Here is an 18,787-nt window from a genome sequence, read left to right as displayed (position 1 = left end):
TTATTGTCGTTTCTTTTTCAACACTGCCTTTTAAAATTGTTTTATTCTGTATATTTGAAGTAACTGGTTTCCTTACTGTGCATATGACAAAACTTTGAAATGGAACCTAATATAATTAACACAAAACCAAACTTTGTAAATTTAAAACATTTATTACTAATGAGAAAAATAATGTTCATAAAACAGATTATCAAGAATAGAATTCCTGGACTGATAAAAACATCCAAACATCTGTACAGTGTGGTCTATAAAATGGGGATTAAATTTACATCAACTTCCAAATTCCTTACTTAAATCTTTTTCTCTTTTGCCGTCTGTAGTCCTTACAAGCTACAAAGAAACAATTAAGAAACAAAATTCTTCCTAACAAAACTCCTCCTAAAAATGATCCCCACTTCTTTTGCAACAAAGTCCTCTTCCCTTTAATAATTCATTTTATTTCATGTCCATGAAGCGGATGTCCATGATAAGTAGAGTGTGTCTGGGCAGTGGTCTAGGTGCTGGGGACAGCACTTTCATTACCTGTGCTTGGGTGTCCACATTAGTCACCACAATAAAGCCACACACAGGGCTTTCGACTATACCCTTTCTAGCACCTTCCTCTCCGTCCTCAGCACTACTCACACTCAGCACATGATATGTGAGGTCTCTGCCTGGTGTCACAGGCACCAGCTTTAGCTGTGTGTCATCTTGAGACATTCCCAGTGGCAAGCACGAGTCTGGGATGGATGGTGCACCAATCTTGTAGATGCGGACATCTGAGAAACGCACCTCATAGGAAAATGGATAGAAGGTCACACCACGAAAGCCGTAGAAATACTCGCGGATTTTCTCATCACGAGTATCCCGCCTGCACTCCTTGGAGCGCTCTACCACCCCTCCGGACTTGGGTAGAAGCACAACCCGTACAAAGTGAGGGAGGTCTCGTTTGAGTTCATTGTAGAGCCTTTCATGGTCCAGCACCAGCACCACATCCACCTCGAAGGCTGAGGCACAGTGGACCAGAGCCTGGTATCCAGAGCCCTTGACCCAGCCGCAGGTGTTGATGATGCAGCCTCCCACACTAGCCTTTCTGTTCACCTCACAGCGCTGGGAAAACACATCGGCCAGGCATGACGTCAGCTGCACATTAAGAGAAAAGAATAGATTAAACTGGGCAGAGAAAAACAGTAACTGATGACAATGCAGACTAAATTTGTAGGTTGACAGTGGGCTTTTGGCTTCATCCTTTCATGCTACACAATCTTTCTTTTCTCACCTTATTGTAAAGTTTGATGTTGGTCCCTGGGGTAGTAGAGCCAAAGTGGTAGACCAAAGGAGCCTGGACTGAAAAACCCTCCTCCACGTCTGCCGGCCGCTCAATGCACAGTGCCGACACTGTCCCAGGTACAGACACCTGGGGAGCAGAATGTACTTAACACTTGATATTAAGATTTGTATGGGCCCTTGGCAGTGCTGGTTGATTAGGGTGGGAGCACTCTATGATTGTTATGGATGAGGAAATTAAACTATAAACTTTGATGGTATATTACAAACTGTGGCATGAATAGCTACTCTGACTGGCATATGTCCACTTAATGGACAAACAGCATTAAAACTTAAGATTTCAACACTTCCAGATACAATAAAGTAATATTGTGGAAAAAAAGGATAATAAAAGGAAATATTGTGCTAGAAATACTACACCTCTTTTTATTTTTCCCGCCGTTAAGACAATGAAACTCAATATACTTGTTTTCCAGAACTTATTGTACATGTGATTGAAATAACCAAATGTACATGCTTCGCTCATACAACAAGAGGAGGCATTTAAAACTATTCTAGGAAACAGATGCTGTGTGTGCTGTAGTTTTAGAATTTAAGCTACATGTGTGAGATGATACAAAATAAGTTAAATATCAGATAGTGTTATTCCTTTAATTTCTTAGTCTGTGTCACATGTCCATCACGATGACTCCCATTCATCTTACCCCACTCTGTCCGACATCCAGTTCCACCAGTGTTGGCCTCCGGCCCACCCTTACAGCATAGCTTAATAGTAGCCGGCACACTGTCGATTTCCCCACATCTGTAGGTCCCACCACCATCACCTGAGATGATTAATTATTTAAGTTTAATGGACAATGCATATTCTGGGATCTCGCCAGCTTTCATATACACCCCCTGAAGAGTGTTTTTTTTATTCAAACATACCCTCGGCCCCCTCTCGTTGTCCCGCTCTGCTTGTTTTCTCATCTGTTCCAGGGCAGCATGTGTGTTTAGGTAGAGCAGCATGGGAGTATCCTTGGACACATAAGCCACCTGTGGTGATGAGGGAGAGACACTGGTTATTTAAGCTTCTCCTTTATTAAACGTCAAACTCAAAAAGCCACACAGGGTTACATTTTGATACCATATCTAATTGTTAAGTTAAGAACAGTCACACATTTGCATGGGCCCCTCGTCCAGGTGCTCACCTCTGGCTTCCCATAAAGATTCACACTGCAGCCTTGCCAGGTGAAAACTGCGATCTTGGAGCCCGGTCCAAATGTGTACTTTTTGTTGCGGTTCAGCTCTGAGCCAAACACCTCAGCCATTCCTGTGAGGAGCTCCAGATCAACTTGCTCTGCTGCCTCCCCTGCCTCCACCTCAAACCTAAGTTCAGTCTCCTTCTCCAGGTCAAACCTGGTGCTGGCCTTCCCAGGTACCGGAACTTCTTCACTCGCGGTTTCCGCACCCTCTGTTGCCATGACTAATAAGAGAAAGTCTATGTGACACACACAGAGCGATAACAACATATTGAAAAGAAAAGTTACATGCATACACAGTACAAGTTGTCACACTGTCTCCAATACTGCCATACGTTTAAAGTTAATTTCCATGTTGTACGAATATATTTCTTTGGGACTAATCACTGACACAATAAAATTTCAATAAATACAGAGGTTTATTTAACCAGCTCTTTTTACATCTGTTACACAAGAGACCAAGCCAAAAAGGCAGCGTAGTGTAGTAAACAGTCAGATAAATAAACACTAATGTTATATGCTACTGAAATTAAGATGGATAAAGTATCTAAAGATATATATCTAAAATCTCAACCTGAGGTTAAGAAGACATCTCTGCTACTTTGTACAAGAGAAAATCCAGTCTTGGGCAAAGCAATGGCTATAGTGAGTAATCTGGAAGATCTTATAACATATGTACTTATCCATGAGCACAATGTGAGATAAAAGTTTATCTCGACCAGCTAGCTAGCAGTTATCAAGCCGTAGCAAACTTAGCCCTAATCATTTTAGTAGTAAAGACAGAATGACAGCCTACAAACGCTCCAAATGTCAATAACTGCTCCCATTTTGTCGGGTGTATGTCTACAAGTTTTTTTTTTTTAAGAATATAGTACTTACGGACTAATTTTGAAGTTTATTTGTCGAATGAAAAATAGGTTCCCAACCATAGACTGTAAAATAAAAAAGCTCGCGTTGCTGGTCGCTGGATAATGAAGTCACGCCCTCCACAACCAATCATCGACGACGTTCTTATTCTTAGTTTTTTTGGCGATTGGCAAAAACGATTTTGTGCATTACCGCCACCAAGTGGTATGAAGTGTGTACCAGACTGGCTGATATGTATACTAAAAAAATAAAATGACATCTCTCCATTATGTCAATTTGCCTAAGATACTAAAAAAGTTCTCAAAAACACAAATTTCTTCAGTTCTTTTGTAAATTATCTTTTATGTTCCATGTTCACTTCAGCTGAAAAAAAACAACCTTTGTGGCGCTAACAAAACTAGGTCAAGAAAGACAAAACTAAAACTTACAGCTGCAAGTGAGAATAGTTTAATTTGACAAAGACTTGCTTACATTTGTTATATGGTCAGAAGTGTTATCCTGAGATTTGAATGTCACTAAGCTAATCAAAAGTGGAAAAGTAGAAAATGCATCATTCCGGAATGTTAACAGAGATGTGTTCAATGTTTGTATCAATACAAACCAGCAAAAATTATATTTGTGATTTTATTATGTTATTGTGACTCTTCTCTACACCAAACATGCACCCACACAATAATTACAGAACAAGACACACTTTATTTACCCAACATTTGTTTTAAAGCACAACAAACAAACTGTTGAGACAGCAGGACTGTGCATCTGAGAAGTGTCTGCAGATGCTCCACTAGGTGTCACCATGTATCCAGGAGATGTGAGCTGTTGGAGCTTGGATCATCAGAGGACGGACTGAGAACATCCCATTGGTCACTCCTCGTCATTCTGCTTCTAATTGCCACATCTACTGAACTCTAGGCTGCATGTAAGACAATCATTTATTTTGTTAAACTCTTTAGTATAAACATCCCTAAAACATCACTGTTGTGTACTACGGCCATAGGTAACATAAGACCATCAGTCTCAACCATTAACAGCGACACTTCTGCAAAAGAGGGGGTGAATTTAATTAAATTGATTGGATGTGGTTTATCTAAACCTGAATTCACATGTATGCTTACATTAGCATTCAACTTTCTAAGCAAACTGTGCATTTCATTTTAGACCTGCTAATTTCATTTTATATAGAGGGGTCCAAACCACTTACCCTGCCACTGAACAGCTGAAGATTGTGTCATAAGCTCGACTAACTAGCAGTTAATGCTTTTTTGAGGCTGGTGATTTAAAGGACTAAGACACAAAAGGAAATCCAAGTTTAGTCTATGGCACACGGCTCCGGGGAAAACAGCATCAACTGCTAAAAAAGGAGCTTAGAAGATGCTGGTAAAACAACTAATAAGCAATGAGTAAATGTGTTTTGAGTCATAAATGGTAAAACATACAACACTGAATAAACAAATGCTTGTATACAGTTTAGGGAACACAACTATAAGTTAATTATTGTCCATAACTAAGGCAGTAAAGAATAAATAGTGAAAACAAATTTCCCTTGTAATGTATCATATTTAAAATCACACTAAAACAAAATCAACAACCTACATAACTTTGTAGACAGACATATTTCCAAAACGAACTCTGCATAGCCTGAGTATGTATAGATGGATGCTGAATCCATTTTTGGTTCTTAATTTGAAAGAACTGTTTTACACTTAAAAAAAATATAATATAATTATACAATTATTTAGTGTGACAGTGCAGTCCTTGATTGATTTTTGTATCTAGCGTTTTTCTTTGTTACGTTATTCTGTCTGATAGCATTGAAATGACTAACCTTCACTGGGGGTCAACTGCAGCCTTCAGAGCCTCCTGCAGAGCAGCAACCACATCATCAGGTTGAGGAAACTTCAGCTTCCGAGGCGGACCCTTCTTTATTCCAGTCCACAGTAAGTTTTCTATAGGAATGAGACATAAGAGTACAGTGTCATTTGTAGCAACAATATAGAACACAATCATTAGTACTAGTGTGTTTCAAAATCCTCAAGAGAACATCAGTAAGGTCACATGCCCGCAAGACCATTTAAGATGATGAAGACCTACAACCGGTGTACCTACCTCTAAACTTTGGACTAAAATAATCATACATACCACAATAAACAATGGACACACATTATGGCCAATTAGATAGGGGGCTTGTTACATTTATTGAAATTAGCTGACATTCTTATCCAAAGAAACTTACAATAAGTGCACTCAATTAGGGCTGGACGATTAATCAAAAAACTTATCAATGTCGACATTCTAAACTGTAACCGACGTATCTTTCCCATACCGATCATTTCGACAATATATTTACGTCGATAGGCCTACTTTCTCCTTAAAACCTTTTTGCAACACGCACACACACAAACACTGGAAGTCACACCAGCCACTACCTTCCGTTTACTTATAGCTAGCGTTTAACTCAGGCTATTTTAAGATAGTCGCAAGTTTTTGGCAGCCGGCCTCCCAAAAGAAAGCACAATGAAGTTAAATGTTAATCAATCATTAACCGTTGACCGACAAGCAAGAAACGGAGTCTCAGTTCAGACGTCCGGGAAGCTCCGACACACTTTCCGCAGTCCGTGTCCGTGGACAGCTGTAGCCTTGTACTGGTGTTGATGTTTTGTGCATTGTACACACAGCCACTTTCCTAAAATTGCTCCGCAGGATTGACAAGTCCCCAGCGGCCCGCAGCGTGTATGTGTCCGAGCCTGTCTCCAGCGCCTCCACCTGCAGGTTGTCTGCTGTGTCTCTGTCTGGTATACTCTTGGACGGCCGAAAACCGGCCAAACCAACCCAACGGCCGACCATCGGCAGAAAAGGCAGTCGGACTGATCAGCCAGCACCCATCTCCCCAATATGGCAGCTTGGTCAAAAAAGTGCATAGAAAAACACCAAAGCGACATCAGTCAGTCATTGTTTTAATCAGAGTGCTGGTATTAGTCAAGAAGGATCGTTGTTGTCATTACTCGCTGAACAAAAGAAAACGCGTTGACCAGAACATACTGGCGTTGTCACTTTCAGTTTTCTCATGCACTGATTCGCTAGTCAAGAGCAAGCACTCCACCAATTCGATTGGTAATTGAGTCTGACTGCCCACTGGCCGATTCAACAAGTCAAAACTGCTAAATTGAACGCTGACGGCTCCTCCAACTGACGACGGCAGTACGGTGTTCTGCTGCCCTGACGTTAGTGGGGAGCTTGCTACACCGTTGTGGAACCAGGATAGCAAACAGTCTCATTCTTTGTGCAAAATGTATTTCTTTAGGGACTCCAAATGGCGGAGTTATTCTTAGATTTTTCTTTTATGTTCTCCTCACCTTTTCCTCCATCCAGCAGAGTGACCTCAAAGCTGTTTCTGCGAGGTTTCTCAGGGTTGAAGACCACAGTCAGTTCAGGGTGGGCTGCCAGGAGAGCAGATTTCACCTCCTCAGCATTACGCCCATACACTCGTCAGCTCTTACTGCCAGAAATAGCAGATCAACCATTAGGCAGACATCTGTGTACTAAAGTCATCAATGAGGAGAGAGATAAAGCAACTATGTGTCTTACTGTTTTACTTCCCGCAAGTAAAACTTTGAATATGAGGGTGGATCTATTGGTTGCACATGTGAATCCATAAAATACTTTCTTTAACTGTTAAGGATGCTTTGGTTTGAAATTTGGTTGAAATGCTGCCGATACTTTCATCAGTATCATGAGTAATAATAAATTCAGTAAAAGTAGAAGAGAAATTTCCAAGGAATACTTTTACTTTTGCTTACTTTACAGTTTAGGACATGTACAACATTTTGAATCTATTACTTTTACACGTGATTAATGTCTTCTAAGTGCTTATTCCCCTACAGCTAACACCACTATGTTACTCACCAGTGTTCAATGACCACCCTTTGGCCTTCCTGGCCGTCCCCCTCTCCTCTGTCCTTCTTCTCCCCCACAGATGGTTTCTCCTCTTCTGCCTGCTCAACCTCGGCTTTGCGCTTCGTTCCTCGGCGACCTGAACACATGTAAACACGGGTTATTTCAATACTGACTAATGCAAGGGAATATTGTAGAGGATAACGTTAGAAAAGCGAGTCATAGCGTTGAACCATTAAACACGTTTGTGACTAAAATGAGAAACTGGTTGATATTAATTCTTTCATCATTAAATCCTCAGTTTGGTTGTTTTGCTCCACTAACGTTACTTCCATCGCAACCAAACAAGCAGACTACAAGAGAACAAGTTTTATAACACACTGTACCTATATATCAACTGGAAACTAGATACGATGAATTGCTATCATGCTGCTAGCTAAATAACGAAGTTATCTTTGTTCACAGAACACATTTAAAAACCGATTTATGTTATACACAGACAGTTAAAGAAAGTTTTCATGCTATAAAACACACCTACCTGCTTTAGACGCCATTGTTGTTACAAAATTTTCGCGCGCATGTGTGGACTGTACAAAACCTTTTGGCTGAAGGGGTTTTCAAAATGTAGGACTAAACCATTTGTTATGTTCGTTATTAGTGTCAACTAGGAAAGCTTCCTCTGAAATCCGTCTCTATCACACCCATGACAACCATTCTCACATCAAGGCGGTTCTGCCTAAATATAACTACTGCCTCCTTATCCCTAGTTTGATCCCTACACCTCCCGCTGCTGTTGCTGGCAAAGATTTGCTTCCACCACGCCAGCCTCCACCTTCAGTTCAGAATCATCCGAACATGATTTTCAACTGTTTTACTCTGGACCCACTCTTGTATACCGATTGTTTTTTTCTTAGCATTGTGCTCCCTGACTGCTTTGAATGCTACTTACATTATTATCAGCATATAGGCCTATGATATTAATTTGTGCACTATGAGGTTAAATCTATGAAAGGTGTGTTCTTGACTGAAATATTGGTTATAGCCTACATTAGGCCAGTTAACATGTCAATGTAACGGTTCAACATGTTTGCTTAATGAATGGTTGTTAATAATCAACTACTAAGTCTGATTAGATTGATTGATTGATTGATTCATTCATTGTTGTGAACGTTTCTTGCCTGATTTGAAGATTAGCTGGCTTACCTGCTCACTTTTTAACAAGGATGCCAGTGAATATATGGAATGCCGTTTTATTCAATATTAAATAAAGGATAAATACGTAAATAAATGATTAAATACATAAATACATGAATAAATAAATAAACAAATGTGCCTTTGAAATACATCATGATATAAATAAATGAATTAATAAAAAAAATCAATAATTACATAAATGATTAACTAAAATGTTAATATTCAAATATGAATTAATTAGTTGTATTAGTGAATACATTAAAAGGTTCTACTTTGATTATTTGTAAATGTGCTGTATTTATATAGCGCTTTTCCAGTCTTAACAACTGCTCAAAGCGCTTTTACATCTACAGGTAACATTCACCATTCACACACATTTATACACTGTGGCCGGGGCTGCCATACAAGGTGCCACCTGCTCATCAGATAAACATTCACACACATTCACACTCCGATGCGCAGCACCAAGGACACTTCGACAATGACCACTGAGCCACAGCCGCCCCTTTGATTATTTCATGGTGCTTTTATTTCATGAGTCCACATTTATTTATTTCAAAAGACTTATTTCATGAATCCACATTTATTTATTCTCCTGGACTTTTTTCTTCTTAATGCCACTGCTTTAATTCACATTAAACTGAACCCCGGAATTTACCCCAGTTACCCCAGAACAGGTGACTGTGCGGCTGAGTACAGAGCATCGCAAACTGCCAGTCAGAGAGCCACGCCCCCTGATTTGCATTTAAGAATTAGAAATTTATAGAGAAGGTAATCAATGAATGTGGTATTAGGAAATAAAGTCCACAGAAGTGAATAAATGTGGATTTATGAAATAAAAGTACAATGAAGTAGTTCAAAGTAAAACCTAAATATATTTATTTAACTAATTGATTCACTTTTACATGAATATTTACATTTATTTAAGTATTTATTGCCTAATTCATTTGTGTCATGATGTATTTCAAAAGCATATTTATACATTTATTCATTCATTTATTTATGTGTTTATGTATGCATATTTATCTATTTATTATTGAATAAAACGGCATTCCATATGAAAATAGCTTTCAGTCAAGGCTACTGTGTTTTTATCTTCAACACTGTTTTATTGCATGTTTCTACAACAAGCTGATTTGTCAATCTAATTCAAACAAAGCATTAATTGATGACAACTTAAGGTTGCTGCAAAGTCTAATAACTTTGTAGTCTGGCTTTGCAACACCCTCCTCCAAAGCGGTCAGAAGAACGATGACATTTCTTTTTTTCTTTTTTTATATTCAGAAATGATAAACAAACTATTACAAACAATTCACTAAGACATTTGAAATGCGTCCCAGAGTTTAAACAAACAAAAAACCACACAGAAGAATGCTGGGAGGGAGAGAGACAAAAAAAACACATCAAGAAACAGACACACAGAAACACATGCATAAACAGACACACACTCGGACAGACAATCACATGCACAGGTTGAGGTCCTGGCCGAAGCACAAGGCTACAGCCCGTACCTTAAAGAATCATCTATGTTGTGACAAGTGTCCAGGGTCTTTCCTAGAGCTCAATCGATGCGCGCTGTGGAAAGGTCCACATACATTACATCCAAAAAGGAAAGGGTCCATGTACGGACAGACAAGTCAAGAGGTGGTTTCCAACGGGTTGCAGTCATCTTCTTCATAAACTGTAAGTCCAGCAAATACAGCACATTTTGGAGTTATAGAGAGCTGAAAAGCTGACTGGATTTTGTGATTATTCTGGAATGTTAGACCATACATCATGTCAGTCAAGATCGGTACTCAGGCCTGGGCAATTACGTCCCAGATCCTCTTCATATCATTGTATCACAATTGATTTGCCAATGACATAAAAGGCTGCATATAATGTAACACATTTTAGGTTTGCAGTCTGCCACCACAAAGGAAAACGGCAGACTGCAGTGTTTCATTTAGTCTGCTGAAAAGGTGATTGGTTGTTTTTTCTGTCTCTCCAGGACCTGTGCACCCCAACTGACAGATTCCTAACCACCCACCCACAGTCACCATGCATTACATTAAAGCACAACTTAGACTAACAGTGCACAAATCATACCTACTATGTACATTTCTACATCCCCTGATTAAAATTTCTGCACACCCTTCACAAAACCATTAAGTTCTCCTTCTTTCCCTTATGCTCTACATTTTTGTTTTAGTATCCTGTCATCACTTTTCATTATAATATATATATTCTGTATTTATGTTCTTGACTGTAGCAGTACTTTGCTTTATTGCTTATTCCCTTAATATGTTCATTGTGTGCACTAAATACACCGACGCAAATTCCCAATAAATAAACACGTTAACCGTAAATCAGATTCTGATGCACTTCTAATACACAAACGTGATATTGGGAGCTTTGTTGTCTTTATATCTGCATCATCCCATTCATCTAAAACCTAGATACACTTTGAGATCAAATCCACCTTCTGGCTATTCCAACTGAAGATCTGTGTGACGTCCTATGCCAACAGTGGGACAGATGAATGCAGGTCCCAAGGGTTGTGCTGCCATGTCTCTAAATGTTTTCTTAATTTCCAATTGTGAGGGACGGCAGAAAGACAGTAACCAAAACAAACAGGAAAAAGTGAAACAAAATCTTGCAGAACAACAAACGGATGTGTTTGAGTACTCCAAAGTCAAGTGCAAATATGGTGTTACCGGAATAGTAATAACCAATGCACGTGTTTTTCATGGTGAATGAGGCAGTCACATTTTTGGGCACTCAAACAAATTTTCTAAAGGACGTCAGAAGCTGCGTCTCTGCCAACAAACATGGGCATCTGCAACCTCCCAGAGAGAGGCGTTGTGCTGACTAACAAGCGCTCATATAATAGGCCTAACTGTTCTTTTGTTCACAACAAACTCAAACCCCCCCCACTTCATCTTTACCGTGCAGTCACTTTTAGTCTTTGCCAAATCAAATTGTTCACTCAGTGTGTCACTCTCTTTGAATCAAACCAGACACAAAGACACATCAAATCTCTACTGGGTCTTTGGACCCCAATCTGTCTTTGCAGTCTGTAGCAGTGTATTTTTAGCCGTGTGATTAAAGCTTCAGAGGAGTGGACAGACTGTCGACAGATGTGCCCTGTCTTCACCCCACTCTCCTTTTCTGATGGTTGACTGACTCAAGACCGGATGCAAAATTTCTGGTTGCCTCCACACTGCACAATTTGTAGTCCTGTGATCGAGTGCACTCACTCATGCATGCACGCACATATTTCTGTGAATACAAACAAGAAAGCAGAGGAGCAAAAACAAAAGGCAGATGTTTCATTCATTAATTAAGGTATTTTTTATCCTGTATGTTTACTGCTCTCAGCCACACCATACTATCTTCTGATTCTATAGGATTCTCCAGCTCGTAGATATATTATGAAGATTAATTGTTTGATAATGCTGCTGTGCTTTTTTCCTTTTTAAATGGCTCAAAGTTAAGCTGTTAACCACTTTTTAATATATACTGTGAAACATTGCAAGCCGGTTCAACATAAAAACAGGTTACCCTACTGCTTTTAAAATGTGAGGTAACGGAACTAAACATGGATAATAATAAGTTATTTGTAAAAAAACAACTGAGTTAAGTTCCCTGGTCAAACAAGTTTACTTAACTTAATATAGGACGTTTAATCAGCAACTGTTGAGTCACACTGACACAAGTCAGACTTGCTTTGCAGTTACATTCCTTCAGTTCGAACAGTCTGACAGTATGTACGGATGTTGCTCACATCTTGTGAAACACAGCATGTTTCCATCATATATGTCTTTTCAAACAAGATAAAAGAGTCTCCAGAGTTTCTCAAAAACTAAAACCATACATGATGGAAACTGCTGTTTTTTAAAATTTGATTCTAAAGACACTTTAAGTAAATTAATAAAAATGTTGTATTTATGGTATATTAATAATAAAATGTGTGTTGTTTCCAGTAAATTCTTGAATGATGTTCATTGGCTCAGTGATGAGTAACTAAACTAAGTACATTTACTGAAGTACTGTACTTAAGTACTACTTGTAAATACTTGTACTTCACCTAATTTCCATTTATCGCAACTTTATAATTACACTTAATTACATGTATCTGACAGCTACAGTTACTAGTTACTTTTTAGATTTACCTATTACTTAAAAAGCATAATTATGTAATGATTTTAACAGAAACCACACACAGCAATAAGTGGCTTTGTAACAATGCATTAATAAACATTAAATCAGTTTGGGTCGTCTGACATCATGGTGCAAGTTTTGGTTCATCCTCTGTAAACGACAATGTGTTAGGGTGTACGTCAGCAAACGCCAATGACACGCAAACGAACATTGACTCACAGCCAACACACAGCCTTGGCCAAGACAAGCATGGGGGAGACTGAGTGACGGGCAGAGAAAAAGACAGAATGAGAGAGAGAGAGAAGTGCTGGAGTGGAGACAAAGACTGAGTGACGACACATGAAAAGCAGGCAAACACACAAAAGCGAGGAAAAAAGGCAGAGACAAGTAAAAAATAGACTAGAGAGTTGGGGGAGAATGAGTTGGCACAGTGTGGAACAAGCACACATCATCCAAATCTGACAACTTGAGAGAAATTCTCTCTGCTAATAACTTTTTGGGGATCCTGCACAAATAGGGTGACCGGATGAGAATGGGTAAAATGGTTGGTCTGTACAGTTGTGCTGTTAGTGTGAAATACCAAACTCCACATACTTTGCAAAACGCTTTGTTTGTATCTTGTAAAACTGCAGTAATCCAGGTGTATTTCCCAACCCAGTCCTTCCGGTACTTGCAAAGACGTTTTTGATTCATAGCTACGTGTTCATCGGGTCCAGGCAAACCAGCCTGAGCCTCCATTTAACAATGAATGACTGAAAAATAGCCATGCGTGTTATCAAAATTTGCACCTAGCCACCCACGTAGGGCCTACATACCGTCACAGCCAACGGCAGCAGGCTGCAGGACAACTTGAATACCAGGAGTTTTTAATGTTCTATCAGACTATAACTTGAATGTCTGCTTTTGAGACTTTGCTCTAATTATCGGGACAATTAGGGCAGGATTCAGGATTTGGGACAACTGCTTAGATTTCGGACTGTTCCAAATTTTTCGGGATGTCTGGTCACCCTACCTCCACCAGAAAAAAAAACAGTAAATATGTCCCATCACCACCCAGGCCGCTGCTTTCAGGCACAGAGGGCCAACGCCTACACTTATGTCATAAAATAGAACCTTGAAGAAGAAGCACTTGGCCACGATCCAAGTTTTTCATGTTAATTTGTGGAGGTGTTCAACCATGTTACTATAGATGTCCACAGTCATCCATAACTGCCATCTGCACATTTCTGTGAAATTATGACAAACACTAAATGTCCTTTTACACAATGTAACTTCACAGCTGCCTCGAAAGCTGTTTTACAATGAATTTGTACCATGCCATTGGTGATAATGTTAAATATTTATGATTCTTTGAGTGTGACATGGTCATTGCCTATCTGTTCATCAAAAGCTTAAATAGCTATAGGCCAATTTCCTTTGACAATTTTGGACAACAACAGGGATATTTCAATTGTTTGATTACAAAAATGTCCGTGACAAGTCTAAACCCACGGATGAATGAAGCCTTGACCGTCAGAAATCATGCTCTTGTTCTATTAAATCCTTAAAGCACAAGTTAGACATTTTGGGAAACATGCTTATTTGCTTTCTGGTGGAGAAAATTGACACCACTTTCCCTCAAGCTGTATGAGTGGTAACACTCTTCTCATCTCATCTATGGCAAAAGTGAATTTCACACATTGTCAAACTATTCCTTTGAAGCATGAACACCTGATGTCAAAGAAAAACTTACTTGAATTACCTTACATAATACTACTGGAATCCAGGCACCAGGGAGCAAGTGTAAACTTGTCACAGTCAGTACTTTGGCATGAAAAGAGAAATAACTGTGAATAGTACCAGTAGTAGTTTGGGAACAAAGATAGTTACGATAAGATAGAACGAAGATAGATCCTTTTTCAAAACACAGCATGGTGTGTGCCGGTATTGCATTGCTATCTTTTGATGGACGTTTGATTCTTTTGGTTTGGGTAAGGTAAATCCAGACATCTTGCTAGACTATCTCTCCAATCTGAATTTTCTATAGCACGACTAATACAACTTTGAATGTACACATGTTCCATCAAAACAAGTTAATTAGTCGAGGCTATTTTGCAGAAGCACCGTGGCACTGTGGTTTAGCTCAGCCCATGACAATTATGATGGTTTAAAGGAATGGCAATAAAGCAGAGCACTTTTTTCTCCCATCCCAGAATGCTGAATGGACTAGCCAGACCCTCCTTCGCAGTGCTGTGGAGGTAGGTCTGGCAAAGCAAGACTCGTGTGGTTACAACATCCACTGCAGCTAAACTGAAACAAGGTGGAAATTGCTGCATGGTACCTCAATTGTATCAGCAAGAAAACGTAAAAAACACACCCCAGACTGGACATTTCATTATAACGTTGGCATTGTCATCGTGAGCATTGAAGAAGAAGTTAGCTTGTCTATAACATGACACAAAAGCGCATTTTTAATTCCTTCATAAATCAATCACAGGCTAAAAAGCAAAATAGACCTGAGGAAGAAAACCCAGCACCTGTAACCAAAAGAAGTAGCAGCAGCACCTCCACACCTGTCAGTCCTGCAGCGACCCTACTAGGAACAGACAACAAGGCAGCTAACTTTTGATTTGATTTAACTTAATTTAGTGGTCTTTTATACATTTGTATTTTGTGGCTCAGTATTTGTGCTTGTAGTAGGCCTATTCTGTACCAATTGTTGTAGCTTTGTGCACATCCTGAGGTACCAGTGCCTAGTTTTGCCTGTCTTGGATTTAGTTTCTCCACTTGTGGAGCATTGTGATGGATGCATTGGGATGTGTGGTGGTTGACTTCAGCTGAAAATGTCACTCTCGAAAATTTGTAACACCCCTTAACTCAAAATGTGTTCCTGCGGCCATGCAAAGAGCCACTATGTTTATAGACTCTTTAAGTGTTGTAATTTTAATAGCAACAACAAGATCTTTTTGCTAACACAAATTTGTAATGCTAGATTGGGAGACAACAAGGTTAAAAAAAAAATGTGATCAAAAAGGCAATGTTAAATTTCAGGAAATGAAAAGTTCTAAAAGAAATTTGCTGGAGAAAATTAAAAGAGAAAAAAGAAGAAGGAAAGTGAGGTGTGAAAGTGTTAGAGGGTTAAAATATTAGAATGGCTAAACCAAACTTCTCTGAACTTTATAATGTGTGTGTATGTGGTGTGAGTATGTTTGTGTGTGTGTGTGTGAGTGTGTGTGTGTGTGTGGCACATGAGTGTATGCATCATCATCATCATCATCATCATCATCACCATCATCATCGTCATCATCATCATGTTAATCTGTTGAGGGGGTGTGCTAATTCCGGGACATGTCATCACATTTTCATCCTGCCGGGTTCCGTATTCAGCCTCTTCAGCCCCAACCCCAGCCCGCACCCCCCCAAAACACACGCACACACACACACACACACAGCCAAGACCTATATGTACTATCTAACCTGTCCTCCATCCCACCTGCTTTATTACCTGATCTTGAGACCCTGTCTTGAACACCAACTCTTGCTGACAAACACAATATACAATTTAGTGTTCATTTTTTTCTTCCTGCCATGGTTCTGTAAAGAATGAAAGTAGATAACAGCAGAAGACACTTAATTATAGAGAGGCTCTTAATGAATCTCTGAAGGGATCCGACACACAAAAATCTTTTTCGTGAAAAGATTTTTTTCCCAGTCAGATGCTTCATTTTTCTTCTCCAGTTCATTTACTGACAGAACTGAAGCAGTCCCATGTTGGCACCAAGGTGGCGCCCACACCAAAACAGATTTCACTAACACTCACCCTATTCTAAACTGATGATTGACAACAGTGTTTAAGCAAAATCAAATAACCCATTTTCATGTTTCGTCACCACCAGTCATAAGAGACTGATGTCTGAGTGTTTGTTCACTTAATTTTACAAGCGTAATGATTAAACTAATTTTGTTTTACTCTTAGCTTTTGCAACAGTCAGTGGTTTGATGCATCAGACAATGCAACCTTTATTTACCAGCAGAACCACAACTTTCACCAAATACATCTTCTACGTGCTGTGCCAACCTCTGGGGAAATTTCCCAGCTTCACAAAATAAAAAGTCAAAACTAAATTACGTAGTAGTATTGTGAGTGCTGTTTTGCAGGTCCTTGAACAGTTGGATGTATTTGTTTGTGTGAGACCACAGGCAGCACACATCCCAGGACCTGTCAACCTTGTCACCCCACTTCTGGCCTTCCATCGACGCTTCACGGCATAACCTGGAGAGGGAGAAAAAAAACAAATGATAATCACGCTTTAAATCAAAGATGAAATTACTGAACAGCCAGTCAGCGTCAAACTACCCAACCTAGAAGGCTAAAACCTTGCCAACTGTGCAGACATTTTCAGACATTAAAAACACATACAGCCTCACGTGTCAATCGTATTTGAGCTGCCTACATGTTAGGCGGGAAAACCGCTTTGCGCTGGCCCTTGCATCGATTTCCTATGGGGACGTGGTGCCCAACCACGCGCTACCCCTGGCTTTCCGCTCTGCTCGCATTTCCCGCTTTGTGCTGCGCTCAAAGTTCAAACTATTTAATCTTTGACCTAGTTGCCACTGACTTTTCAAAAGCGCCACCGATGAAGAAAATCCCAAGAAGTGTGTGCACAGTGTACGGCTGAGCCATGGTATGTTTTCTGTCCTGGGCCGGTCCCAGAACCCACCCGGAGTGTTCTGGCCAATGCTGATTTGCTTTCAATGGATATCTTTGTGCTTCTCCCATGGGTAAGTTAACACAGTTAAAGGATGTATTTTCAATTGTGCTTTATGCAGTTGAATGTTGTCATATCTTTCCCCTCTGCATTTACATGGAAGATGACACATAGACAGTTAGGATGTCGACTTCATTTTGGCACAAACGGAACAGACACAAATACATGGATGACTGCGCATAGACACATTTAATTTTGGCACAAATGGAACCCCATATATATCAAGGGTTACATGACTTGTCTCAGCAGAATTTGGAAAACCTGTCCATAGTTTTATCTTCAGTAGACTTGACAACTGCAACAGTGTCTCTGTAGGTCCGCTGCAACTCTCAGTTCTTTTACTGTAAATCAAGGCTAAAGACTATTCTGTTTGACGTTGCCTTTTATTTAATCAGGTAATTGTCCAGTTCCTATACTGCACTGTAACTTTTTTATATTTGTCTTAAGATATATTACCTTGTATTTATTTTCTATTCTCTTTAATAAATGTGTTTTATGTTGGGTTTCATACACTTGCATACACACACTACAAATAGCACCAGGTTTGACAGGATTATGGTGTGATTGTGTTTAAAAAAAAAACGTCCAGACTGTTGACTTAATTGCACAAGGATGTCAAGGCAGATGTCAAAATTAAAGACTAATCTGAAGATACTGACCACATTCATGCGTATGATTCACTCATTTTACTGTGCTTTAGTGTGAAAGTGTAAACTACTGCAAAGGTTCGATTCAGCAAGCTACTGATTCAAGAATAGGAAAATGAATTGATGCAGTGCTTTCATCATGAAGTCATCATTGTTATGATCTGTATACATTGTTTGTGCTTATGTGCCAGCTCACTACATTTTACACATTCTTGAATTCCTTTGTGGCATCCGTAATAAACAAAGATGGCAGCGAAACACTAGGGAAACCCAACACACTTCTGCTTGTTTGATTGTTTCTTTATTTTTTAATAAAGCAAAACACTTTCCTAACCAGTTTATATATTGAAAAATACAGAATCTAACACCATAACAATATCCTTTATGTTCTACGCAGGAACTCACAGCCATGGTATGGATATACATTTGGGGTTGACAAGGAACTTACGACGCCCACGAATAATGTGGATCACAATCAGGTTGGATTGGCGTTTTGTTTAACAGATTGGTTAATCAATACCCATCCTATTATCCAAATCACACAGCTGAGTCAGAAAGGTTCTCTTATAAAGTACAGCTTTAATATGGTCTGTAGTACCACCCAATACAGATATCACTGAAATCCCACAAATCCTTGGATTTACTCGGTGTTCAGAAAATAGTAAAAAACAGACACACATTCCCATGCATTTCTGAGACTATAGTTTTTAAAAACAGGTATGGGTCCTATAGTTTATCTGCGCATAAAGGACTTTTTAAACTTTCTATCCAAGCTAAGACAAAATAAATA

General features: G+C 39.4%; 2 protein-coding genes across 2 annotated transcripts; both read right to left on the bottom strand.

Annotated features, from left to right (window-relative positions):
* Positions 1 to 132: 132 nt before the first annotated feature.
* Positions 133 to 3,508, bottom strand: clp1 (cleavage factor polyribonucleotide kinase subunit 1). Its single transcript, XM_034884253.1, has 6 exons — positions 3,387 to 3,508; positions 2,457 to 2,731; positions 2,194 to 2,301; positions 1,971 to 2,090; positions 1,259 to 1,396; positions 133 to 1,122 (listed from the first exon to the last, which is right to left on the bottom strand). The coding sequence occupies exons 2-6, from the start codon at positions 2,727 to 2,729 to the stop codon at positions 436 to 438; spliced, it is 1,326 nt and encodes a 441-aa protein (XP_034740144.1). The 5' UTR covers positions 2,730 to 2,731; positions 3,387 to 3,508; the 3' UTR covers positions 133 to 435.
* Positions 3,509 to 5,199: 1,691 nt separating this feature from the next.
* On the bottom strand, positions 5,200 to 8,029 carry selenoh (selenoprotein H). Its single transcript, XM_034884330.1, has 4 exons — positions 7,804 to 8,029; positions 7,278 to 7,404; positions 6,728 to 6,870; positions 5,200 to 5,320 (listed from the first exon to the last, which is right to left on the bottom strand). Exons 1-4 carry the CDS (start codon positions 7,817 to 7,819, stop codon positions 5,202 to 5,204), a joined length of 405 nt encoding a protein of 134 aa, XP_034740221.1. The 5' UTR covers positions 7,820 to 8,029; the 3' UTR covers positions 5,200 to 5,201.
* Positions 8,030 to 18,787: the final 10,758 nt, after the last annotated feature.

The sequence above is a fragment of the Etheostoma cragini genome, chromosome 10, assembly GCF_013103735.1.
Source record: "Etheostoma cragini isolate CJK2018 chromosome 10, CSU_Ecrag_1.0, whole genome shotgun sequence".
In the NCBI taxonomy this organism is placed as follows: domain Eukaryota; kingdom Metazoa; phylum Chordata; class Actinopteri; order Perciformes; family Percidae; genus Etheostoma; species Etheostoma cragini.
The sequence above is the reverse complement of the archived record's forward strand: the minus strand, read 5'-3'. Positions and strand labels throughout refer to the sequence as shown.